The sequence below is a fragment of the Salmo salar genome, chromosome ssa06, assembly GCF_905237065.1.
Source record: "Salmo salar chromosome ssa06, Ssal_v3.1, whole genome shotgun sequence".
In the NCBI taxonomy this organism is placed as follows: Eukaryota; Metazoa; Chordata; class Actinopteri; order Salmoniformes; family Salmonidae; genus Salmo; species Salmo salar.
Window position 1 is genome coordinate 34,871,367 of NC_059447.1, and position 27,624 is coordinate 34,898,990.

Consider the following 27,624-nt stretch of genomic DNA (forward strand, 5'->3'; position numbering starts at 1 on the left):
ATTTTATCAGTACTATAAAGAATTACTCCTCTTTACTGCCTAAAACCTTTCTCCCTATACCTCTTTCACTCACACTGTTGCTAGGTAACAGTTAATTGTTAAAAAGTAGGTACTTGTATTCTAGTGCATTCTGGGATTGTGGGGGTGAGATGTAGTGGAAGCGAGGACAGGCATTGAGAGAAAGGGAAAATAGGGCAACACGTATTGGGGGAGGAAGACAAAAATGGCATATTCTATATTAATAAAGAGAGTCTGAGACCGACATGTGTTTACAGGATAAGCTAAGAGTTGACATTGAAAAAGCAGCCTGCATTATGGACTTAGAGAGATAGTATCTTCACCGCTGTCATCTGTCCTCCTTACCTCTCGTCCCATTTATATTTTCTCTTACCCGTTCTCGCGCTCCTCTCATTCTCCATAATCCAGTGGACTCTCATCCATAACTCACAGGTCTCCCTCCATTTTATTCCATCCCTGCCCCCCCATCCTAATAACTCAAGGTGACACAATATATAGGGGCCTTGGAGCGAGAGAGAGAGGGAAAGAGCGATAAGGAGCGAGAGAAAGAGAAAAAAAGAGAGAGCGAGAGCGAGAGAGGGTGAAAGAGGGCAAGAGAGAGGGCAAGAGAGAGCTTTGCCAGTTAGATGGGGTTAAATTAGAGTCCCTGAAAGCTTGGCCTTCAAACCAGCCCTGAATGGGGATTTGCTCTGACTGGATCATTGGCCTCTGCCCTGGCCTCCCAGCCTGTCTACCTCTGTATTCCCTCTCCTATATTAACCTCTCTAATCTCTCCCCTCACTCTCCACCACTCTACCTTTCTCCCGTCACCTCTGCCTCCCAGACGTCTGAGGGCTTCAAAAAAGTCCTGCTTTTCTCTTGCGCCTTTTTTTCTCATGCCTCGCCCCCGCTATCAATCCTTTAATAAGTCTTGCTTTCCAACTTAACTGAAAGATTTATAAGAGGGGGAGAGAGAGACATGCTAGATGAAGCTGATACATGGGGAGATAAGTGTCATGGTGGTTGTTGGTCTGAACAAGAATGGAGGGATGTGTAAACTGACAGACAGAGGGACAGAGATACTGAGAATCATGAGTAAGGTGTACATTCACAGGCATGTGCTTTTGCTATAAAATAATTATTTGGCTATCCCCATAGGATAACCTTTTTTGCTTCCAGGTAGTACTCTTTGGGGTTCTATGTAGAACCCTCTATGAAAAGGGTTCTACATGGAACTCAAAAAGGTTCTACCTGTAACCAAAAGGGTTCTACCCGGAACCAAAAAGGGTTCTTCAAAGGGTTCTCATATGGGGACAGTTGAATAACCCTTCTAGGTTCTAGATAGCAATTTTTTTTCTAAGAGTGTATGTCTCCCATGTTCATTCCCACAACTATTTCCTAACCATAGTATAATAGAATAATGTCTCTGACAGACTGTTAAGGTTGACTCCATTGGTCCTACTGGGCCCGGGCAAAATGACATCTTGAGGTTAATGCATGGGAGACAATCTCTATATGAATAGAGCATAGTAACTGAGCTACAGATTCTCTGGGCTCACACCATGGCGGGCTGTGTGTCTCTCACAGAAAGTAAGGGCACCATGTGGTATTTAAATGTATTAAAATGGAGGAGCACAGGGTTCCAGAGCCGGTCACAGACTACTAGATCTGGTTGAGCACAGGAGCGACCGGAGCCCTGGGCCTGGACTGTGGTGCTGTGGTCTGTAAGGTGCTGTGGAGCGCCAGCAGTGTGGGTCGCAGTGGAAACCCAGCCGCCCTGCAACTCAAGGTACCATGTGGCCCTGCTTCCTGGGCTGCCACCTCTCACCCACGGTCCTAGCTCCTTCCACCTCTGCCGAGCTCAGCTCCCAGACAGAGAGAGAGAGGGAGAGGAAGAGAAGAGGGAGGAGGAGGAGGAGGAGGAGGGGGAGACAGAGTGAGAGATGGGGTGTAAGGGAGACAGGGAGACTGCAGCCCTGTCCAGTAGACTGAGCAGACAGACTCAGTATGTCTTGCCAGTAAAAGCGATTGAACGTGAGAGACATACACAAGCAGGGAGCAAGGCGGAACTTTACTGGAACATAAATATATCAGGGAAATGGAAAACGAAAGATTGAGGGGGTACAGGGGAGATGACAAATCTTCAAAATGACAGGAGGGAGAGAAAGAAAGAGAGGGAGGGAGGGGTACAGAACACACAAGGGCAGAGAAAGGAAGACTCATCCCCAAATTCGTGAGATTGGCATTTTTTTAATTAATACTCAACACGTAATTTTTGTTCATCATGTACAAAGAGAAATAAGTCATATTTTAGCACTTATCATTGAAGATATCAGTATTATCCTTATTAGAGGTACCATGATGATTTTTTTGTGCAAATATCCAATGACTTTATTAATTTGTTATTGTGGTTAATTTAATCATTTCCATACAAAAAAAAATGAAGGAATGAGTTTAAATGTTTTCTCCAATATTCATATTTACACAATCTGTACAATTCTTTATTTGTATATAATTTTCTGTTTGTATAATGGTGTAAAAATGGTGTAACATTTCAAAGAAAGGGCCACAAAAGGAGAAAATAATGGCCTACAATAATATGTATACAGTTAATACTATTCATGTTACATTTCACCTACTCATGGTAAATTCAATCAGGATACTCAGCTGGGGTAAAGAAAGATCACAAACCTTGCCCTAAAACGCAGGCTGTCTGTACACACTCTCAGCAATGAATATTTTTTTATAAAATACATTTTGCAACAACCCCTTAACCAATGTTACCCACATTACTATAACATTTGTCATGTTATGTATCTTAATCATGAAGACAAAAGAAAATCAAACCGTTATACATGTTATATGCTCAAATAAACACGTGCCCACAACTGATCAACCATTCCAGCATACACACAAAAACACACACAGTGCACCACTTTCATTCAATCTACAAGAAATGAGAGCGCAACAAAAAAATGCATAAAGTTGCAATGTTAATCCTTGCAAAACCCATCAATATTCATAAGATGAACTTTTTCTTTAATTTGTCCAAAGCGCTCAAGTGAGAATAGGCCTGTAACCAATCACTGTGTTCTCGATGTAATAATTGTAATACTATTACTATCAACGTTTATATTGTTATACAAATTAAATAGTTCAAAAACTGTAAGTCCTTTTCATCAATAGGCAAAATATAATAATAAAAACACAATGAAACCAGTGTTGTTTATTCAACTTTGAAATGCAGGAATAAACCGTGGTTGTAGACATAGTGGTGTTTGTTATCATATTAGATAAAGGTGTTCCAGCTGGAGTATTCACCCAATAGCATCGGCCTGTTCTACAGTCCACTACCATGGCAGAGCATTTCCTTGCTTTGGCTGATGTGACATTGCATTTTGCTTCATACCCCATTTAAACAAATGTGTATGTGTACTGACATGCTTGTGCACAGAGTGTAAGTGGGACCAAAAGGCCTTGGGGAAATAAACACTGCTTGCTGTTTCTCACTTGCTGCACTTGCTGGCCGTAGAGTAGTTGTGGTAAAGGGTATGACAGCCTGTATAAAGCAGTATCAATTTATTCCACCCTGTAATATCAGTGAAAAAAAAACGGTGAAGACCAGAGTGTCATTTTCAAGAAGAGTTCCTGACCATCCTTATCACAATGTAGGCCCGTACATTTAAAGGGATTCTTCTATTCAAGACTAATCAACACACCAGTCGATTCCAACACAAACACTCCAAGGGATCATGCAGTTTATTGCGATGAGTAAAATCAACATGAGGAGTTGCATATAAAATATGCAGACCCAGACAGAGTGCAGTGAAAACACATCTTTCAATTTCCATTTTCAGAAAAAACCCTCTGGACATGAATGCATTTGAATGAGAAATGCCAAGCTAAAATGATCTCTCCCAAAAAGTTGGAAAATAAACTAATTGAAAGTTATTGAAAGCAACAATGCTCAGACAAAAACTAGCAGATAAGTAAAAAATGTCTTAGACAACATATATATCTCCTCACACATGCATACCAAAAAGTTTGACACACAGTGGAGATCTGATCAAGGATAAATACATCACAAAGGATATCATTTTTTCTCTGACAAGAACCCAAATGAACATAATGATGTCAACTCATTACCTTGAATTACTTGATTCACCCTTCATTTCTAACCATCTGCACATTATGTTTAGGTGACATGGATGAGAAACATTTCATCATTCTATAAAGGGTTGCAAAACTGCATTTCCATTTCAGATGGATTCTTCAATGTGATGAAGCTCACCACTTCCTTTTGACCCCATCTGCACCACCATCCTCTGTTACTGTGAGAGCAACACTGGGAAATGTCCAATGTGTTGTGCCCAGTGCTACTGACACGTATCACTGAAGATATCAGTATTATCCTTATTAAAGATACACAGAATGAGGAGGAAGAGCCAGTCCTGTGTAGTGTAGGCTCTATCAACACCAGTGCAATCGGCATCAGATCCCAGTTGAATAAAGGGCAACATAACACAAATGATCTTGCAGTCAATTACTTAATTAATGAGGATTGCTTAAATGAAGGATCACAATATACAGTCTCTATATGTAAAAGCCATCTACTGGTATGTATACATGTAATACTGTATTACATAAATGTATAGATAATTGTGTGTATCCCGTAAAGCATGAAGAGTAGCCTATCTTAAAAGAGAATCTAACACAATTCAAGGGAAACTTAGCAAAGACTCGTAAACTAAACTTTCCCCCTTATCACCAAACGTCTACACTAAATTATCCTCAATTTCCAACACTTTACTGAAAATAAGAAAAAGCATATTCTTAAAATAATAATGATATTTATTGGTGAACTTTTATAATTAAGTAAATATGAGATTTAAAGCAAATAAAAGATTCAATCATATCACGTATCATTATTAATCATATTTGTCTTAACTATATTTTGCATATTTTTGTTTTTGTATTTTTTATGTTTTTATTACCATTTTGTTTATTTCTTAAATTGTTGTAAAACATATTGAAATGTACATCCTGACTGTCTGCCTACTGTACAAAGGGAAAATAGTTTTTAAATATATTTACAGGGAAAACAGAGAAGATACTAATGCTGACATTGATTGATAATAACTCTATTTTCTTTCTCACTCTCTCTTATTTCTTCCTCTTCTTTTCCGTTGCTTCTTCAAACTTTCTGATATTGGACGACCATCCAAAACATGTGCAGATAAAAAGTCCAAAGATACCCATCCATTTGTGAAGTAATTCATGGGGGGGGTGTTGACTCAGTTTGATTTAAGGCTAACTTGATGGGTTTCATCTTAATAGTATGGAGAGAGAAGTCGGTACTGAATAAATAAATAGATTAGCAGCAGGTCTAGGAAAACAGCTGTTGTCACTCAATCATTTCCCCTCCATCTTCCACCTCCATATTACAGAGGTGCAGTTTGGTCGTATTGGAAGTAGGAATGACTCAGCGCAATCTACTCCCTCAGCACCTTCAATCTCCATTCAGCACTGAAACACAATTTCCTGCAGCCCTTGAACTCATGACACCTCATACTAATTGAAGACAAACCCTTCAATAACTGAAAGGCTCGTACGCTGTACAATATCTTGTGTCATCAGTCAGTTTAATATGATAAGGCATGTATTTCTGAAAGTCTGAACCCGGGGGGGTGGGGTGGGGGTGGGGTGGGGTGGGGGTGGGGGGGCTAACATCTGTCAACATCTGTCAAAGCATACAGCGTGAGCATTCTCAAGACACCCTCCGTCTAACTGCCTCAGTCTGAGGAGGAATGTCCCTTTTAGAGACATCCTCACGACTTACATTCAGCCTTTAATCAATACCATTACTATCTTCTTTGGGCAACAACATCTTTTAAGAGGATTTGAGTTAAATTTAGAATTACAGAGCATACGCCTATAATACACATGAAACACTCTGACTGACGTGAAGTAAAACTGCATTCACAATGCTTCTTCAATGTGTCTCATAAGCCCGTATGGACCTTCCTAACTTCGGAGCGTGAACGCAACGGCTTTTACGAGATAAGTGGTGTGTTAAAAAGTGAGCCTAGAAGGCTGCTGGCTGTTTTCTAAGAACCTGAATCCAAAAGGGTTGATCAAATGCTTGTTAGATGAGGCACAGCAGTCTGACAGTATATGTGGTGTTCTTTAGTATGGATGTGTGGCAGGTTTATGAAGCACTTCCGATGGTATTGTAATGTCTGTGTGATAATGTCCACATCAAGTTAAGTGTTAGTTATCAAACATGTTATTGTCTTGAAACACACCACAGTCTCTCAGTCTCACATCTGTAAATAATGACTTGGTTTCAGAGCAGTACGTTTTCCCTTCGAGACAAGTGGATATTGTACAGTACACATCTTAACACCGTGTTCAGTACGCATCATGCTGTTACACCACGCCCTGCTGTGCTCTCTGGGGTACACATCATCTGGAGTCCTTTAAGACCTTCAGTCAGTATCTTCAGCCATCTGCTTTATGACAAGACACGTCTTTCACAGTTGTTGACCAACAAAAGTACAGAAACAGGGTGTGAAATCTCTTGAAACTTCAAACAAAGAAGAACCTTTCAGTACTGTGCAAATTATGTCTTCCAGATCTTTCCGGAATAATTTTAAAAACAGCAAATTAACGAATGAGCACGGACTGTATATCATTAAAACAAAAACAAGAGACCTAATGACTTTTCACTCAGTCCTTCAGGCTTGTTAGTTGAATTAGATAACAAGCTTCCTGCCACCATCGGGCAGACAAAGAAATAACAACAAATATTAAACAGTATTGAAATATCAAAGGAACATAAAACAAACTTAATGTCATAAGCACTTCATAATATCACTTTTGTTAATCACAATGTTAATAACATTATTGTTGTTTTACCCTGTTATTTCAGTAAGAATATCTTATTTTCATTTATGATTGAATTATCATAGCAAACAAGAGTGAAAGACGGTTGTTTGGGTGTAAGAGAGCAGAACAACTAACTTAGAAAAAAAGGTGCTATCTAGAACCTTAAAGGGTTCTTCGGCTGTCCCCATAAAATAACTCTTTGAAGAATCGCTTTTGGTTACAGGTACAACCCTTTACGTTCCAGGTAGAACCCTTTTGGGTTCCATGTAGAACCTGTTCTACAGAGGGTTCTACATGGAAACATAAAGGATTCTACCTGGAAACAAAAAGGGTTCTCCTATGGGGACAGCCACATAACCCTTTTGGACCCCTTTTCTCTAAGAGTGTAGAGGCAAAAAGAGGGAGAGTTAGTGCAGGGGCTAAACACGGCCATCGTCTTCCAACTAACTCATTTTCGGTCTCAGAGCTATCATAAACATGAGTCATGACAACATCTCCTTTCTCTAATAACACTTGACCAGATGGACACTTCACTACTCACTCACATTCCCTTCTCATAATCACTCTGTAGGTGTGACTCTAAGCCATTTGTCTCAAACTTGCAAAATCACATTGAGGTGTCACTTTTGTGTTCTTTTTGAGTGTGTTGATGGCAACGGCCAAATAAATAATAGAGTTAACATAACCCTACCCACGTGTCACCTCTTGAATTCATTGTTTTGTAACAAAATAAAAGGGCATGAATGTCCCCATCTTTCCTTCTAACTCACCCTGCTCTCTTCTGTCGAAACTTTTCACCATTCTGTCGTTCATCTTCTCTTCCCTGACTGTTCTCCTTCCTTGTTAAAAGTGTTGCGGTTGCAATGTGGACAGTGGTGCCTCATCATCCCTGACTTCCCAGGACTAATGCCATCCCTCTCTCCCTCCATGCCTCCCCACCCAGTCTCCTCTCTCACACGTCTGACTCAATGCTGGAGAGTTTCTCGTACACGTGCCCGTTGCTGCCATTGAACGGGCGCTGTATTGGCCCCACACCCAGCGTGGAGCCGTGGAGGTTCCCTCCCAGACACAGCTCCATAGGGAACCTGGGGGCCACGGTGGACATGACCCCAGCAGTGGCAGTCGCTGGCAAGAAAGATGTCACACCCACGGAGCCCCGGAAGTCACTTCGGCTGTTTTTGGGGGGCATCTGCTGCTGCTGCTGCTGTTGCTTTTTCATGTAGTATTGTTTGGCGCCATGCAAGAGACACTGGTCGTCACCAAAGGTTGGAATAAAGGGGTTTTGGTTGACCCTATCCGGGTAGAGAGATTTGGATAACGAGTAGGTTCCTCCTCCACCGCCCTCCATCATGGCTCTTTCTCTGTCCCTCATGTCCCTCTCCCCCACTGAGCGGCGGTGAAGGCCCTCGCCACCTCGGAACAAGCCGAACGGCGACCCTGCTTCTTTGACCATCTCACCACTGTAGAACAGGGGGTCTCTGTCTCGCTCCTTCTCCCTCTCTGAGCCTCCATGCCTCTCAAATATGTGGGCGAAAGGGCTAACACCCTCCATGTAGCGCTCCTTCTCTTTTAAGCTAACACTTCTGGGAGGAGGCAACATCCCGCTCATTCCTGCACCCCCCATGCCCCCACTGCCCCCTCCTAGATCCCCCATGACCCCCCTGACTCCGACTGCCTCCTCTTTCTGAAGGTCTACGAAGGTGTCGCACGAGTGTTGCCGTCGGAGGGGCTTTCCAAAGCCGGCAGACTTCCTACGCTGGGCTTGAGATTGAGGCTGGGCACCTCCACTTAACCCCACAGCCCCCATGCCTCCGACTTTCCCACCCCCCATCTGTTCCAAGAGGTGGTTGTTGTCCTCACTGATGTCGTACAGGTTGCCTGTCTTTTTGCAGCCCTCGCAGCGCATGCAGGTGGCAGAGCTGGGACGGCTGTTCCCTCCACCCCCCGATGATCCACAACTAACCCCTCCACCGTACCCGCCTCCCCTCTCCCCCACCCCGCTACCATGCATCAACATCTGCTTCCCCCCTCCTCCGCTGGCACGGCAGTTTCGACACTCCCAGTCTCCTCCTGCCAACCCCGCCCCTGATGTGCCTCCCCCACTCTTAGACTCTGATTTCTTGGGTTTATTTTGTTTCAGGAAGTCGTCCACTGACACCAAACTGGTGCAGTTCCCCCCGCCCCTCCACCCCCCCTCCAGGACCGTCTGTCAGATCCACATGTTCCCATTGGGGGACACCATCTTTGGGGCGGAACTGGTCCAAATAGAAATCCCTCACACTCTCTTTGTCTCGGAACAGGTAGGATGTGCTCCCTGCATTGCCCCCTCCTCCTCTCTTGCGTTCGGAGGCCAGTAGGGGCGGGGAGGAGGAGCGGTGGCCGTGGTAGTGGTGGTAGCCTGTGTGGTAGGGCTTTCTCCGGTAGCCCAGCTCAATCTCATCCAGCTCTCGTCTCGACTTGGCCGAGGCGGGCCTCTTTTTCAGGCTGTCGCGATACTGCTTACGTTTTTTAGCGTTGCCCTCCAGGTTCCCGTAGGTGACAGTGTGAGTGGAGATGTCTGAAACGTCTGAACGGATGTTTCCGTCATCCTCTCTGCCCCCTCCCCCACAGTACCTGTCATGCCCGGGGATGTAACCTGAGCTGGAGGCCCCTCCCTTGAAGGAGAACTTTCCGTACAGGTCTGAAAGTCCCGATTTGAAGCCCGGCCCGGAGGGTGGGTTCTGACTGGCAATCAGGTCAAACTTACTCATGTTCCTGTGGGTCAGGGCAGAGCGTGGCTGTGTGGTGAAGATGGGTGCCACTCCTCCACCTAAACTGTCACAGTCAAACATGCCCCCTTCCAGAGAGCTGTTGCTGCCCAGGCTGTGGGGTCTGTTAAGTGGTGGGCCGCTGAGCCCCAGGGCAGAGCCTCCGTGGTGGTGCAGGTAGTGGTCCTGGTACAGGTTGCTGTCCTTCAGGTGGAGGTTCCCGAACGTCCTCTCCACCTCGTTGATGTAGTCACTGAACATGTTATCCTCCGGCATGTACGGAGGCTTGCAGTCCGAGTGACCTGCCAGGCTGCGGCGGTGCTCGGAGATGTCGTAGACGGATGACTCACGACGGATGAAGTCCAGGGCGCTGTGAGGTGAGCCGTTAACCCCGGACAGGGAGGCCATGTTCTTAGCGGTTCGGAGCAGACGCAGGATGTTGGATTGGGTGTTGTTCATGGTGACCGATGGAGAGTCGAGAGCTGAGCTGCTCTTTTCCTCGATCTGAACCCCGTGGATGCAGCTGTAGATGCCCTGTGAGTGAAGAGGGTCATTAAGCAGCATTAGAGAGGGTAAGGGAGAGTCACAGGCAGAATAAAGGAGAACTAAAAAAAGGGCTTCTAAGAGTAGACAGAAGAATGAGAGGGAAACAGAGTGATAAATAACACAGGCATGCAACTGTTGAACATTAGACCGTGGAACATGCACTACACATAATATCTGCACTACTGGTCAAAAGTTTTAGAACACCTACTCATTCAAGTTTTTCTTTATATTTACTATTTTCTACATTGTAGAATAATAGTGAAGACATCAAAACTATGAAATAGCACATAGGGAATCATGTAGTAACCAAAAAAGTGTTAAACAAATCTAAATATATTTTATATTTGAGGTTCTTCAAATAGCCACCCTTTGCCTTGATGACAGCTTGGCACACTCTTGCCATTCTCTCAACCAGCTTCACCTGGAATGCTTTTCCAACAGTCTTGAAGGAGTTCCCACATATGCTAAGCACTTGTTGGCTGCTTTTTCTTCACTCTGCAGTCCAACTCATCACAAACCATCTCAATTTTCTTGAGGTCGGGTGATTGTGGAGGCCAGGTCATCTGATGCAGCACTCCATCACTCTCCTTCTTGGTCAAATAGCCCTTACACATCCTGGAGGTGTGTTGGATCATTATCCTGTTTAAAAACAAATGATAGTCCCACTAAGCCCAAACCAGATGGGATGGCGTATCGGTGCAGAATGCTGTGGTAGCCATGCTGATTAAGTGTGCCTTGAATTTTAAATAAATCACAGACAGTGTCACCAGCAAAGCACCCCCACACCATAACACCTCCTCCTCCATGCTTTACTGTGGGAAATACACATGCGGAAATCATCCGTTCACCCACACTGCGTCTCACAAAGACATGGCGGTTGGAATCAAAAATCGCACTCCAGACCAAAGGACAGATTTCCACCAGTCTAATGTCCATTGCGCGTGTTTCTTGGCCCAAGCAAGTCTCTTCTTCTTATTGGTGTCCTTTAGTAGTGGTTTCTTTGTAGCAATTAAACCATGAAGGCCTGATTCACACAGTCTCCTCTGAACAGTTGATGTTGAGATGTGTCTACTTGAACTCTGTGAAGCATTTATTTGGGCTGGAATCTCTGAGGCTGGTAACTCGAATGAACTTATCATCTGCAGCAGAGGTAACTCTGGGTATTCCATTCCTGTGGTGGTCCTCATGAGAGTCAGTTTCATCATAGCGCTTGATGGTTTTTGCGACCATACTTGAAGAAACTTTCAAAGTTCTTGAAATGTTCCGTATTGACTGACCTTCATGTCTTAAAGTAATGATGGACTGTCATTTCTCTTTGCTTATTTGAGCTGTTCTTGCCATAATATGGTCTTGGTCTTTTACCAAATAGTGCTATCTTCTGTATACCACCCCTAACTTGTCACAACACAACTGATTGGCTCAAACACATTAAGAAGGAAAGAAATTCCACAAATTAACTTTTAAGAAGGCACACCTGATAATTGAAATGCCTTCCAGGTGACTACCTCATGAAGCTGGGTGAGAGAATGCCAAGCGTGTGCAAAGCTGTCCTCAAGGCAAAGGGTGGCTATTTGAAGAATCTCAAATATAAAATATATTTTGATTTGTTTAACCTGTCTGGGCTAGGGGGCAGTATTTTCACGGCCGGATGAAAAACGTATCCAATTTAAACAGGATACTACTCTGGCCCAGAAACTAGAATATGCATATTATTAGTAGATTTGGATAGAAAACACCAAGTTTCTAAAACTGTTTCTAAAACTGTTTGAATGGTGTCTGTGAGTATAACAGAACTCATATGGCAGGCAAAAACCTGAGAAAAAGTCAACCAGGAAGTGGAGGATCTGAGAATTGTAGTTCTTCTTTCTAGTCCCTTTCGAAACTACAGTGTCTGTGGGGGACGTTGCATTTCCTAAGGCTTCCATTGGCTGTCTAAAGCCTTCAGAAAGTGGTTTGAGTATTCTCCTGTCACTGGGCAGATAATAGGAGCTCAGTTTCTGAGTAGACTGCCTGGCAACAAAGGGATTGGAATGCACGGGTCACGCAAGCACGCTGTTCCTTCTTTTTCTCCTTGAATGAATACGCTATTGTCCGGTTGGAATATTATCACAATTTTACATTAAAAATACCATAAAGATTGATGTTAAACAGCGTTTGACATGCTTCTAAGTACGGTAATGGAACATTTTGACTTTTCGTCTCTGGTTCCGCGCTCGCGCGTTATGCCTTTGGATAAGTGATCTGTACGCACGAACAAAACGGAGGTATTTGGACATAAATATGGATTATTTCTTGTGGAAGTAGCAGTCCTGGGAGTGCATTCTGATGAAGATCAGCAAAGGTAAGAGAATATTTCTAATACTGAGTTTAGGTTGCCCCGAACTTGGCAGGTATCTGAATAGCTCGCCGTGATGGCTGTGCTATGTACTCAGAATATTGAAAAATGTGCTTTCTCCGTAAAGCTATTTTAAAATCTGACACAGCGGTTGCTCCCATTGGTAGTCTATCTATAATTATTGAAATAATTGTTATATATTTTGTCAACGTTTATGATGAGTATTTTTGTAAATTGATGTGCACATTCACCGGACATTTTGGTGGGAATACATTTTCTGAACATCACGCGCCAATGTAAAATGCTGTTTTTGGATATAAATATGAACTTTATCGAACAAAACATACATGTATTGTGTAACATAATGTCCTAGGAGTGTCATCTGATGAAGATCGTCAAAGGTTAGTGCTTCATTTAGCTGTGTTTTGGGTTTTATTGACACATGTCCTTGCTTGGAAAATGACTGTGTGATTATTTATGTCTATGTACTCTCCTAACATAATCTAATGTTTTGCTTTCGCTGTAAAGCCTTTTTGAAATCGGACAATGTGGTTATATCAAGGAGAAGTGTATCTTTAAAATGGTGTAAAATAGTTGTATGTTTGAGAAAGTTGAATTTTGACATTTTGTTGTTTTTGAATTTGCCGCGCTGATATTTCACTGGCTGTGTCTAGAGTCCCACCTAGCCCATAGAAGTTAACACTTTTTTGGTTACTACATGATTCCATGTGTGTTATCTCATAGTTTTGAGGTCTTCGCTATTATTCTACAATGTAGAAAATAGAAAAAATAAAGAAAAACCCTTGAATGAGTAGGTGTTCTAAAACTTTGGACCGGTAGTGTAAACAGAGATAAGTAAAGTGTCCACTTCTAGTCTGGATTTGACTCCTTGTTTATTGTTTCTCCATTAAGTGATAAAATACAGATTCACATGGACTGAATGTAATACATCTAACGTATTTTTACTGTATGTGGGTATATGAAACAGGAGAGCATGAGAAAGTAGGAGAGGAGAGGATGGGGAGATGATTGATAATGACAGAGATGCAGTAAAGCCCTGTGGGTCTCAACGGTCAATACCTTCAATCAATGTGATTAGAATTCAGCTGAACAATACCCTGTGGCAGTTAATAAATACCCCCGGCATCGACTGTAGACCGCCATGCAATAACATAAAACTCCAGAGAGAGGATGAGGCCATGAAACACTGACATAATGATGACAGAAAGACAAACCGTGCTATTTGCATCCTGTGATGTATAATACGATATTCAAATACAAATGGATGGAGAGTGGGGTAAACAAGGTGTGACAGATGGATGAGTGGGATCAAATCAATCTGACCCAATGATTTTTAAAACATTTTGTCTGGGAAATGACAGCAGAGGTAATAGGACCCTTTGGCCGCCATTAAAGGTCAAAGCTGTACTGGTCAATGGCAATGATTCCTTAACAGGGTCATTTTCATGTCATCTGTCCTCTCTCTCAGCCTTGATGCCATGACAACCATGATGCCAACCTTGTTCCTTGTCAACTCTTTCATCACGTTTGACATCTCCCTCTTTTCACTGTTAGTCATTGGTTGTCTCTGTGGTACTGTATCTCTCTTACTCCTTCTTCTGCCTCTTTGTTTCATCCGTGTGCCCTCCATTGCTCTGTTTTGATGTGGCCATGAGCCTGCCATACCACTATTCTCCCCAGTGGCGTGTAATAAAAACATTGACCAAGAAGAAATATAAAATAATGTATTTTTTGTCTCTCTGTGTTTTCATAATTTTCCTTCAATTCGCAAGAGGCTGAATGTATCTCATCAGAGAGAAGGCATCCGAGCGAACGAAACAGCGCCCCTCTGTCTCTGTATGTGTAGGTCATCTACAGTGTCTGATGCTGTCTGGTCATAAAGAGTATGACATTGATGTTGCCCTTAGCATTGAATGTAAGAGAAGCCAGAAAGCATTTTTCCTCCCTTGATAAAAAAAACATAAAATAATAGCCAATCAGTGTTGAGGTAAACTGAGTGAGCTCAACTGTGAATGGACTTGGGGCACCAAAACAAAGTGTCCCTTTGAAGGCCAGTTTAGATTTGGCTTCACTCCTGTCACATCGCATCAAGATAAATACGTCATTGACAGAAACAACTTGAATTGTTGCATCTTGTTGTGTTGTTGTCCTCCAGTGGCTAGCTAGCAAGCTAAAATGATCCCTTTTCTAAACTAGCCATGGATGGAGATAGGGATTTGGACTTGTGGTTTTACTTAATCTCCGAACTGGCCAATGAATATACAGTGATTCTGATCAGACCATAAATTCATACATTGTTGTACCCCTGAACTGAGAGGATGGAAGTTCAATATGTAGCTAGATGTAGTAGGCTAATGTTAATTTGCTAACGTTGCCCATGAAAGGAAGTTGGGCTAGCGAGCAAGCATTTTAGCCAGGTAGCCTAGGACAACAAAAACTAAAATCGTGTACTATAAGTCACAGACTGTTTCGTCAACATGAAAGATAGGAGGATGGCATTGGCGTTTCTCTACGCACACACACACAAATCTGAATTGTGGACAGCCACATCATATTTAGCTTCTGTTGATTGGACTAAATTGTTTTGGGTATATTTTAGTTGTCACTGTATTAGACTAAGCAGAGGTGATTTGATGATGTTGAAATGTTGAAGTTGAAATGGTGCTGGAATAGTGGAGGCAGCTCCTGTTGTCTTTATGACTTGCGGTAACTGTCCGAGGTTCTAAATCAATAGTTGTTTAGTAGTCTGAAAATGTCAGAAACATTAACTTGCTTGACTATGCTGTAGGTCATGAAGCTTTTTGTTACATTCAATATGCTTTGTGGACTTCACCGGACAGATGTTGCTCTCTGGTTTTGTGATGAAACAAAGGTGTGGTTGAATTTATTCTGCCACTGTGTTCTTATTGTCTCTGTTTTAGGCCTATATATCACAGTGGCAAGGCATATGAACTAACAGGTTATAGAGCAAACAACGCAATTATCACAACACATAGGTTGTAATATGGCTTTTTTTTCTGGCTTGGCTTCCCCAGTGATTTTACCCACACTCCGCTACTGACTCTCCCATATTCTCTGTGACATGCTGTCCTTGTGTTTACTCAACCCTCAACCCTTGGCAATGTTAGATGACATCATGTGTGCTCCGTTTGAGCGGTTTGCAGAGATGAATAAACAAAACAACAGAATGCCTTAGCATCATCAATGGTGCTTCATACTCAACTGAGATACTCCACATGCCCACATAAAGTAAACATTCACAGACTGTCTCTGGGATTATTTGGGCAGGGACGTGTGAATGGTAATAGCTCTGGCCTGAGCGTTAGAAATGTAAAGTCATGGAGGCACCTACAATCTTTAACTGATTACAGAGTGTACATCTGGTTTCAAATTCAAAGATTCGCTAGCTGCCCTGTCCTTGAGTAGCCTATATGTGGCTTTGTGCAAATAATACTACCATGTGATCATTTGAAGATGCAGCGATTAGGTTTAATATATTTACAGTACATATCTAAATTCTTAGCTAGTCATTAGATGGTTTCTTAAATCAATGTAATGAATTAGTTAGTGAATTAGTTGCAGTGTTGCAGGTGTAAGAGGAATACCTTTGCTAACGAAGCCCTGCTTAATGTTTTTCACCAAACTCTCACCAACAAGGGCTTGGACACTAGACTCCGATCAGCTGTGACAGATTTCTCATTCTTACAGTTCTGAGCTTAAATGTTAATTGCGGTAATAATAATAACGTTTATTGGATTATGCTGTGAAATTAAAAAACAGAATCAATCCAGTGGCGCAGGGAAAGGGGCGTCAATGGAAAATATAAAACTAAATGAGAATGAACCAATGTGAAGCCTTACCCCAGGATTGTGAAAAGATAATAAACCATAATTTCCCTCATTGTTCTCACGTTGGTAACAATGACTTGTTTTTTTATTACGCCCCAAATTACGGCGTGCCATGTAAGGGCACAGGGATGAAGACCAAACAAACCCGTACACAAAACACAGGGTTGAAACCCAAACAAAAGAGCAAGGAGTACCTCAAATAAATACACAAGCGTACAATGATTATCACATGGGACGAGACTAGTAATAGTCTGCGCAATGCACAAGGGCACGAAAGCCCAAAACACACAGCACAGGTACTCACACGCACCAACGGACATTGGAACAATAATGGACAGCCCAATGGAAACCAAAGGGTACATATATACAAATACTAATCAGTGGGAATAGAGGACAGGTGTGCATGATGAAAGTTCCGGAGGGATCCGTGACAATTGTTGTTTAATTATCCCTTGAAAATCTGGTATGTGGCGATGAATTCTAATAAATAAACATATTGTAGGTTGTTTCCTCTGAATATTTTGGAGGTGCTATATAGAACCTAAAAGGGATCTTCGGCTAGGAGAACCCTTTGAAGAACCCTTTTGGTTCCAGGTAGAACCTTTTTGAGTTCCATAGACCCCAAAAGAGTTCTACCTGGAGCCAAAGAGGGTTCTGACTGGAACTAAAACGGGTTCTCCTATAGGGACAGCCTGTCACGACTGTCTTCGTCTTCTGACGATATTGCGAAATCGTCGTCTGAAAAGGTAGACCAATACGCAGCGGATGTCGTGTTCATTTTTGAATTTAATTAATTGCTCACGTGAACACTATACAAAAAATAATAAACAATGACAGTGCAACAGTTTTGCATGCTATCCTAACGCACGGCAAAAGCAACCTCCCACAAAACCCAAACACAAACACACCCTAATATATGGGACTCTCAATCAAAGGCAAAGAGAAAACACCTGCCTTCAATTGAGAGTCCCAACCCCAATTAATCAAACATAGAAACACAGACTACCTAGACTAGACATAGAATTACCTAAACATAGATCATAACCCAAAAACCCGGAAATACTAAATCAAATGCCCTTTTCCCAAAACACCACCCTGAACCACATAAAACAAATACCCTCTGCCACGTCCTGACCAAACTACAATACCAATTAACCCTTATACTGGCCAGGACGTGACACAGCCGAAGAAGCCTTCTGGAACTGTTTTTTCTAAGATTGAACTGTAGTCAAGGGTCACATCCAGATATTTACCGTCACAACAACTAGGAAATAATATCATGAATTCGTGTCATAATGGAACCTCACAGAAATGCAAACAGTAATTTTCCTCATTCTCGTCCTCATACGAATGATAATGGTATAATCATCAACGCTTACTGACCAATCTGTCTTTGGAATGACAAACACTGACAAACACACACTAAAATTGACACTATAACACTAGACACAAAATAATCAACTGTTTTTCCTCTGCCCTGGTTTTCAAATGAAGCGAGCAATGGATTGTGTGGCACTGTCGTGAATGAGCCACGTGGTTAACCCCAAGCGTTTCACCTTGGTGAGTTACACTGGAGCCATGTCAAAACAATTGGAATGCAATTCAAATACATCGGGGTGACTTTGCTCCCAGGAGAACCAGTAATCTACCCTCATTTCTCTGGCCGAGTGAACAATTGATTTTGGCTCAACATTTTGTAAATATTTACCCCGGATGTGAAACGGGCATTAGCATCAAAACAAAAGAAGAAAGCTGTCTGTGTTCAAACTAAACTCAGAGTTTGGCATTGGTTGGCCACTGTGGACATAAACTACATACTGATTTCTGCTATCAGTGTCTATAAGCCTTCTACTTGACCATGTTTCCTGATGGACTACCTTTTCCAAGAATAAAGCACTCTCATTTACTGGGTATTAGAGACAGTAAAGTTGATGATGTGAGGTTGATGATGAAGGTCATAACTCTAAAAAGATGCCAAAGGGCGCTGATGCAGATCACAGGACCACAGGAAGAAAACCTAAGTGAAGGACAGACATGTATGAGTGTGTCCAGACAGTTACTATGGGTGTCTGAGCTGGACTGGCTCACCCTGCTGATGGAGAAGACGAAGCCTGGCTTGCCCGTGCAGTAGCCCATGAAGCAGAAGCGCAGTTGCCAGTAGAAGGCATGCTCGGCGATGAAGGTGATGAGCGACAGAGCCATGGCCGCCCCCAGCATGTAGAAGACGCCGGCCATGTTGTCCACGTCCAGCTGGCTGCTCATCACCTCGTTCTTCTCATGGTGGCAGATCCCCGTCAGCCACATGGCCTCCAGCTCCTCCATGTCACCTGGAGAGAGGGACAGGATGGAGGGAGGAGTCAAGGAAGAGTGGGGACGGGAAGAGGAGGGAGAGTGGGGACAGGCGGATGGAGGGAGGAGTGGGGACAAGGTATGGAGAAGGAGGGAGGATTGGAGGGAGAGAAAGGAGGGAGTAGGAGAAGGGTGTGGAGAAGGGAGGACATGATGTAGCAAGAGGATAAATATTGGAATGGGAGATTGATGCAAAGTGAGCAGAGAAAAGGTATAGGGATGAGGGGTAGGGAAAAACAATTGAAAATATAGGTCTGAAAATGAATGCACCCGTCAAAGGCCCCTAAAACTGAAGAGGACAAACACTTAAAGGCAAGCCTTTGGTGGCTATTTAATGAATACACTTTTACAATACATCCCAGTTTTCATATTCATGACAGCACACTTCAGATTCAGAAAATAGACCCATGTGTGCGCATGAGTATATGGAAATATCAGTGTGCGTGCATGATGTGTGTGTCTATGTGTCCAGTCATGTCCCAGAGTCTATATCTGTCTCTTTGTGGGTCACTTTGTGTAACATCAGCAGCAGTTAGTTCTGGCGGACCGTCCGTGGCAGGACTGGTGTTACTTAACTAAGCATACATTCAGATGGCTGTGCACGTCAGCAGAGCTCTCGCATGGGACCACTGGCCCCTGAGCATCAACACACACACACACACACACACACACACACACACACACACACACACACACACACACACACACACACACACACACACACACATACACATACACACACACACACACACACACACACACACACACACACACACACACGATCGAACTCAGGGCCCACTGCCTGCTGCGCCTGCATGGCTCCTGGACGACAAGGGCGACTGGTGTGAGAGATGGGGCTCAGTGGCGTCTGCGAGACCAGAGCTCCCTGGGGCCCTAGGCATCCTCCTATGATCTAAGTCACTGTCTGCGAGCCTCATCATCAAACCAGCCAGGCCCCCGTCTGCACCCGTCAAAGGCCCCTGGTCTCTCAGCACGTGAGGATCGCTTTCTCAATCTAGGTCACACTGAGAGGAGTGCATGTTGGGGTGTGTCAATGTGACATTGAGGGCCACTTGCTAAGTTTTGGCTGGCTGTACACAGGGGATGACACAAGATGATGACCCATATTCACACATTCACACACGAGAAAATCGACAACAAACTGTATACTATACACATACACAATAACGTATTGGCACCGATCCCTAAATACAGAAAACACACTCCTTATCCAAAGCTTACAAACAGGTCTTAAAACACACCTGTACATTCAGTAGACAGACACAGAGACCTTCACACACAGTCTTTGTAGGGCTGACCCACATTCACACACACCCCTTGTCCACAGAGTGTAGAATACACCAGCAGCTTTACTGGCACCTCTAACTAGGACACTATAGTGGGGCCTGGAGGGGCCTTGGACCAGGATCCTCAAGACAGGCTGGAACACACCCAGATAAAGTGGCTCCAGCACAGACAAGCTGCAGAGAGAAAAACTACTTCTCTATGGCTTCGAATGCAGCTCTGACTGGTGCTCAATCAAGGTGGGACACAGTCTTACTATACACAATATAACATACATAGACAATACCTGTAGAATTGTGTGTTCTATATTTTAGCCAGTTGGCAAGTATGCCAAAAGTACACAGTCATCTACAATTCCATGGGGAAACATTACAACAGCACACTCTAAAATAATTTCCCAATCTTTTTGTTTTATTGCATTTCTCTTCAGATGAAGGCAAGTAATCTGACCGGAAAAACTTGGCTGTTTTCCATCAGAGAACACCATTAAAACCCTCAGTAAAATGGCACGACTCCCTAGCTGAAATACATGAAGTCAAACTGTATGTAATTCTAACTGAGCGCCGATCTCACCGTCTCCAAAGAGCTGAAGGATGGCCAGGTCGACGTGTCTCTTCCAGCCAGACTCCTTCTGGATGGCGATGCCGTAGCCCGTGGAGGCAAACACCTTCCCACTGCCGATGGTCACCAGCTTACAGCCCTCGTCCCTTCCAGCCATGTAGTTCAGCACTGCTGCGTCGTAGATGAAGGCGTCCAGTTTACTAATGAGAGAATTTACAGTAATTACTTCTGGCCTAGCTTTACACTGTAACTACTCATCCCAATTAACCTGCTAAGTAGCCCTAATGTTGTGATAAGGATAATAGACTTCTGCCTGCTTTGCCAAGGGCTACAGTTGTCACATACTGTATAATGGTAGACACTGTTGTGCTGGGAAAGGAATAAAGCCAGAGCTTTTAATGAAAAACAAGGAGAATAATTCAACTAAGATATTAAAAAATACATAAAAGAAAATAGAATACATGTTCCCCTATTGCCCCAGTCTAAGGCCCCATTCCGCCATTCCCCCAGTCTAAGGCCCCATTCCCCCATTCCCCCAGTTTAAGGCCCCATTCCCCCAGTCTAATGCCCCATTCCCCCATTCCTCCAGTCTAAGGCCCCATTCCCCCATTCCCCCAGTCTAAGGCCCCATTCCCCCAGTCTAAGGCCCCATTCCCCATTCCCCCAGTCTAAGGCCCCATTCCCCCATTCCCCCAGTCTAAGGCCCCATTCCCCCAGTCTAAGGCCCCATTCCCCCATTCCCCCAGTCTAAGGCCCCATTCCCCCAGTCTAAGGCCCCATTCCCCCAGTCGAAGGCCCCATTCTAAGGCCCCATTCCCCAGTCAAGGCCCCATTCGAAGGCCCCATTCTCCCATTCCCCCAGTCTGAGGCCCCATTCCCACTCCTCACTCAGTCAAACGCCCCATTCCCCCTCCTCACCCAGTCTAAGGCCCTGTTCTCCCTCCTCACCCAGTCTAAGGCCCTGTTCTCCCTCCTCACCCAGTCTAAGACCCCATTCCCCCTGCTCACCCAGTCTTCAGACCATAGAGGGCCTCGTCCACATTCTTCTGGTGGAACTTGATCATGTAGCCATGCATCTCCTTGTAGTTGTTCTTGATGTTCCTTTCCGTGCTGCCGTTAGGGACCGTCCCAAACCGGAATGGAGGGGAGAAGTCATTGGGTCTCTGGAACTGAGGGGAGGAGATAGGGAGAGAGAGAGACAGAGACGGAGCAAGAGAGATGAGATAATAGGTGTAGAAATAATGATGGCGTGAAGAAAGTGGTGGCAGGCAGAGGACAGAGCGAGAGATAGAAATCAAGAGAATCAAGGAAAGATGGACAGTGAGATGGAATGGAGGTGAGATAAGGAGAGGAGAGAGATAGTAAGAAAGAGCGAGTAAAGGACTAATGAAGTTTAATGACAGGCCTTACCTTCTTGTCGCTGAGTCCAGACACCTGGTCCACATACTCCTCCTGGATCATGAAGGCTGCCAGGTTGGCAGTATAGGAAGCCAGGAAGATGACAGCGAAGAAGGCCCACACCGACACCATGATCTTACTGGTCCAACCCTTGGGGTTCTGCACTGGGACAGAGTTGTTGAAGACCAGACCCCACAGCAGCCAGATGGCCTTGCCGATGGTGAAGGAGGGCCCTCCAGGCTCTGATGGAGAGACAGGTAGTGATCACAATGAGCAATGGTCTCAGGGAGGCGTCTCAGTGTTGTAGTTATGTTGTGGTTAGCTGTAGGATCATGAAGCACAATGTGGCTAGGGAAGCTGGAGGAACATGACTGATTGGACCACGGTGCTGTGTCATTCTGATAAACACCTGGGTAAGTGTGTTGTAGTGCAGATGAGGCTTTAGTCCACTACTCAGTATGCTTATTGTTGTTGAATATGTGTGCTGTGGTTCTGTCACTACCACACAAGATTGAATCCATCATGATAATACTTTTCGGCACATCAGTTGTATTTACTGTTCTGTAAGTAGCCAACCTGAGTATCACTAGTTGGAATCCAACATTTGATCCAGTTCGCACAAACACTGAATTCCCAAGACTACTGTATGACCAGCTAACAATAGCCCTCCTACAACGCTTTAGGAAAGAGGGTCTTATTCTCCAGAACATGAAGGATGAGAGAGATTAAAAAAAGATATGGTCTCTAAATATAGTCCCGTCATGAATAGGATGGAGAGACATTGATTATTTCTTTTAAGCTGGGAGATGTAATAAAAACGGGCCCATCCCTGTCAGGCCTGACATGTGATTCCTGAGAATATGGAAATGCATGCAAAACACAGGGCCCACATTAAAATACATGAAGATCCAGGGGAGGCGTGTTGAAGTCAATGAGAAGAGACTTCACCTGCACTGGGCTCTGAGAGGTGAAGGAGGACAGGAGGAGGGGCTGGGGAGGAGGAGGGGCTGGGGAGGAGGGTGGTCAGGGTTTACTGGCTGCCATGTGGGAGTTGGGGAAGGTCACCGCGCAGAGCAGTGTGTGTGTGTGTGTGTGTGTGTGTGTGTGTGTGTGTGTGTGTGTGTGTGTGTGTGTGTGTGTGTGTGTGTGTGTGTGTGAGAGAGAGAGAGAGAGAGAGAGAGTGAGTGAGTGAGTGAGTGAGTGAGTGAGTGAGTGAGTGAGTGAGTGAGTGAGTGAGTGAGTGAGTGAGTGAGTGAGTGAGTGAGTGAACGAGTGACAGAGGAAGAGAAAGAGAAAAATGTGTATGTGTGTGTGTATGCGCGTGTGTGATTGTGAGAGAAATGTTCGTGCCGGTGTGGAGCCAGAGCCTCTCACCTCTACCGTCGGCCAGACAGCGGTTGTAGCCCACAGGGCTGAGGTACTCAAACACAAACACAGCAATCGCCGAAACCAGCAGCAGCATCACGAACATCATCACCCACACATCAGCACTAAAGGGCTCTGAGAGAGAGGCAGAGAGAGAGAAAGGCCAACGGAGGGAGGGCGAGAGAGAGAAAAATATGCAAATGAAGAGTATACCGAGAAACAAAAAGTGAGTGAGATAGAGGTGAGGTAGAGGAAGTCAGAGAGAGAGAGAGTGGGAGTAAGAAAGAAAAGATTGGAGGGGAATGAGACAGACAGAAAGAAAGAGAGTTAAGCACATTATAATTCAGTCTCAGTACACACTGGACGGAACATTTGGGTGATACTTTAATGTTGGCAGCGTTGGAAGAGTCTGTTTGTGGGTCACACTCACCGAGGAAGGCAGAGGGCGAGACGGTGCCGTTGCTACGGGATACCATGACGCTGATGCCCGTCTCGATGAAGGGAACCGAGAAGTCAATGACCTCTGACCTCTCCTTGTTGATGGTGAGGGAGCCCACAGCCATGTGGGCCTTCTTCGTCTCCACCTGAGAGAGAGGTGGAGAGAGAGACGGTAGGGAGAGAGGGAGAGAGCGAGAAAGAGAAAGGTCAATGAGAGACAGTGTCTACACATCAAGAACAGTCAAAGTGGAGACTTGTGATCCACAGTGCGGGAGGGGAAGGAGAGAGAAACAGAACGAGGGAGGGAAGGCAGAACAGACAGAACGAGGGAGGGAGAGAGACAGAACGAGGGAGGGAGGGAGGGAGACAGAACGAGGGAAGGAGAGAGAGAACGAGGGAGGGAGAGAGAGAACGAGGGAGGGGAGGGAGAGAGACAGAACGAGGGAGGGAGAGAGAGAACGAGGGGGGAGGGAGAGACAGACGTGAACAAGGTAGGGAGAGAGAGAACGAGGGGGGAAGACTAACAGAACGAGGGAGGGAGAATTGGGTTACCACAGTGGGTCATGGCAGCTTGAAATAGCCACCCCATTGCCTCCTCCTTCCTCTCCTCCCTGCTTTCCATCCCTCCCTTCGTGCCCCTCCATCTCTCCAGGTATATTTAGCCCTAAAAACCTGGGCCCTACAGCGCCGGGGTAAAGTGGGACAGAACTGACTGAGTGAATAAGGTGTGAATGTGAATGACAGAGGGAGGGAAAGAGAGAGGGAGTGAGACTTTTTCTTTTACCTGTGGTCTGTAGGTTTGCGAGCCAAGGATTTGTTTGTGTTAGTGTGTGTGTGTGTGTGTGTCCAGGGGGAGCAAGTCTGTCCAGCAGTGTACCCACTTCCTCTCTCTTTCCGTATTCTCTCTCCATCTCCCTCCCACGGCTTGTACTCTCTCCGTTATGAAAGTGACCTATGTGGGTGGTACTGAGAACGAGCGAGCGAGCGAGAACTCTTGCGTGTGTGTTCTGTGTTCACGTCTGTTTGAAGCCAAACTCACGTAATCAAGAGTATTGCCTCAAATATTTTGGATTACGAGGATTAGTGGCTGCCTTCCCTCCATCAATGCCGACACCAGTGAACAAAATGAAGTCAGCACAAAATGGAGCGGAGGGACCAACTTTAACCCTGCAGTGACTTCTTTCTCTCTTTTATGCACAGCTCTGATGCATTGTGTAAGTCAAGAGGCATCTACGTAATCCATGCAGGCGTCGTGTGCAGATCTGGGGTCATTAAGAGTGTGAGATACGTCCTCTGAGCGGCGCTGGGACGGACGCTTAACTCCATTAACACTCCTCTTCTAGGTGGAATAGAAACGGTACACCAGCATCCTTTTAGTCCACATGAAACACACCCCTTTATAACAGGTAGAGAAAGTAAAAGACCCTTAAAAGACTTTCATGGTAGACAGCAGCACTTGTTCTGGGCTTGGAGGCCCAGTATCCATATTGAATCTAAGTGGCTTTGAATAAGAGAGTCTGCTAAATGGCTGAAATGTATACTGTCAATGTGGATTATACTGTAGTAGGACAGTGGATATGTAGTCCTGTCTATGACAGTGGAAGGTTATTCCAACCAGAACATCCCCTGCTACAGTAAACTTACACTACGTATTTTTACCCACCGCCTTTGGGCTGTTACTAAGGTGAGGGGCAACACTAGAACTGTCCTGAAGTTAGAACAAAGTTGTAAACTAAAAACTCTGCTACTCTCTGCCTCAGTGCAGCTGCTGCTACCGCTGTATATTACAACTGACAACAACCTTACCTTGGGACCAATGTCGATTACACAACATCTTCATAACACAAACTGGACTTTCATGGTAGACTGCTCTTTGCCCTTCAGTGAGGTACTTAACCTGGCTGACATTAGCTAATGCCCAAATGAACAAACTGGTGACATGGAAGTGGAAGAGGAACGTCTGTCTATAAGTCACTCAGAATGAGTTTTCCTTCCAGGTAGCTCCAAGTTAATAACAGAGGGCATGATTCCTGTTGGGATAGCCACTGACACAGACACAGACACAGACACTGGCAGACAAACAGAGACAGACAAACATAAGATACAGTAGACAGATTGATACCTGCAGACTGCTAAACAGACAGACTGACACAGGTAGCTAACCCCCAAGACACCATCATACACAGACAGACTAGCTGCAGCTCCGCAGGCCCACCTCTCCCACCATGCCGTTCCAGGTGCCGTTGATCTTCTTGCCGTGTTTTCCGTTGGTCACCAGGTAGAGGTCGTAGGTGAACTTGACGTGCTTGGCGATCTTCTTCAGGATGTCGATGCAGAAACCCTTACAGCAGCGCTTGATGTAGATCCCAGAGTCTACGGTTTTATTTCTAAGAGAGAGAGAGAGAGAGAGAGAGAGAGAGAGAGAGAGAGAGAGAGAGAGAGAGAGAGAGAGAGAGAGAGAGAGAGAGAGGGAAAGAGAGGGAAAGAGCGAGGGAGGAGGAGAGCGGCAGAGAAAGGAGAAAAGCATGCAGAGAATTAGGGTAGCATAAAATGGAGGAAAGGAAGAGAGAAAACAACGGAACAGAAGAGGGGGAGATATAGTAGGGGAAATAGAACAGGAAATGCAACAGGAATAGACAGACTGAGCGGAAGTAAAATAAAAGATGTAAAAGGTGAGAGGGAGAACAATAGGGCTTATTAACACCGGGCATTCATACATCTCGAGGCGGCAGGCAAAGATATTTCTCCCATGCTGAACAACGTATGGTTAGACAGAGATTAGACAGAGGGAGACATTATCAGCATGCTTAAAGCGTTCCGCTTTCTAGAGACTTTAACAGAGCTCTTCCTACCCCGCGAGCCTGGATTTGGATAGCATCACGGCCATGTTGCCACGGCAGAGTGAGACAGGGTGGAGAGAGGAACATATTGAGACACAGGACAGGACGTACCCACACAGTTAGAGGCTTAATACAACTCAGTACAGATGTAGAGATACTGGAGGCAGATGGCAGATACTCATAATGTACTGTAAGAATGGAGTTTGAGGGTCTAAAGGCTTTTATGGTGGATACTGTGGGACACTATAAGGGGCATAACTAGAATTATTATACATCTGAAAATTATAGACTTGGACACTGCTTTGACATCAATACTTTACATTATAGTTGAATACATCGTTGTGGAATTGTGAGAATTTCTGTGGTATTATACACATTACAGTAGTATTAAGGACATACATTGTGTACTAGACATTGTACGTGGCATTAGATAGTGTTGTGACGAGTTTTCCCCTCACATGGTTTGGAGCTGTCTCCTGCAGGGCACAGTGTTCCTCATACACGTGCCACTGAGGGGGTCCACGTCCTCCACGATGACGAACGGAGCCTCCTCCAGCGTGACGATGGAAAGGTGGTCGTCCTCCCGGCTCTCTGCCCCTGAGTAGATCTCAAAGCGAGGCCAGACGTGGTACTTCATGGACAGGGAGCCGTTCTCCCACTTCCCCACCTGAGACAGTAAGCAAACACACTCCATAAGGCTGGCTTCTGTCTTCACATTGGAATTCTGGTTTGGATTCAGATTGATGTTTGCATTTGGGGGGACTTTTTGCCAACGCATATTTGGTTGGCAATAGCGTTATGGAAATGGGCCCCTTGACAAATTCATTACAATTCAAACTGCTACTATTTTTATTATAATAAGGAAGCATTAATGAGCCTTAAACATGTCATGATAACACGCAAACACCAAAACAGTTGGGGACAGAGTGAGTGTGAAAGACAGACAGAAAGGAAGAAAGAAAGAAAGACAGACAGAAAGGAAGGAA

General features: G+C 44.6%; 1 protein-coding gene across 1 annotated transcript in view; it reads right to left on the reverse strand.

The window, feature by feature from the left end:
- Window positions 1–5,698: 5,698 nt before the first annotated feature.
- grin2ba (glutamate receptor, ionotropic, N-methyl D-aspartate 2B, genome duplicate a) overlaps window positions 5,699–27,624 on the reverse strand; it is a 95,872-nt gene continuing 73,946 nt past the window's right edge. The window contains 11 exon segments of the mRNA XM_045720417.1: window positions 5,699–9,071; window positions 9,073–10,166; window positions 18,471–18,709; window positions 20,610–20,797; window positions 21,606–21,766; window positions 22,008–22,237; window positions 23,370–23,495; window positions 23,791–23,944; window positions 26,014–26,185; window positions 26,651–26,659; window positions 27,097–27,305. Of these exon segments, the coding sequence (XP_045576373.1) occupies window positions 7,838–9,071; window positions 9,073–10,166; window positions 18,471–18,709; window positions 20,610–20,797; window positions 21,606–21,766; window positions 22,008–22,237; window positions 23,370–23,495; window positions 23,791–23,944; window positions 26,014–26,185; window positions 26,651–26,659; window positions 27,097–27,305 (3,816 nt within the window). The 3' untranslated portion in view covers window positions 5,699–7,837.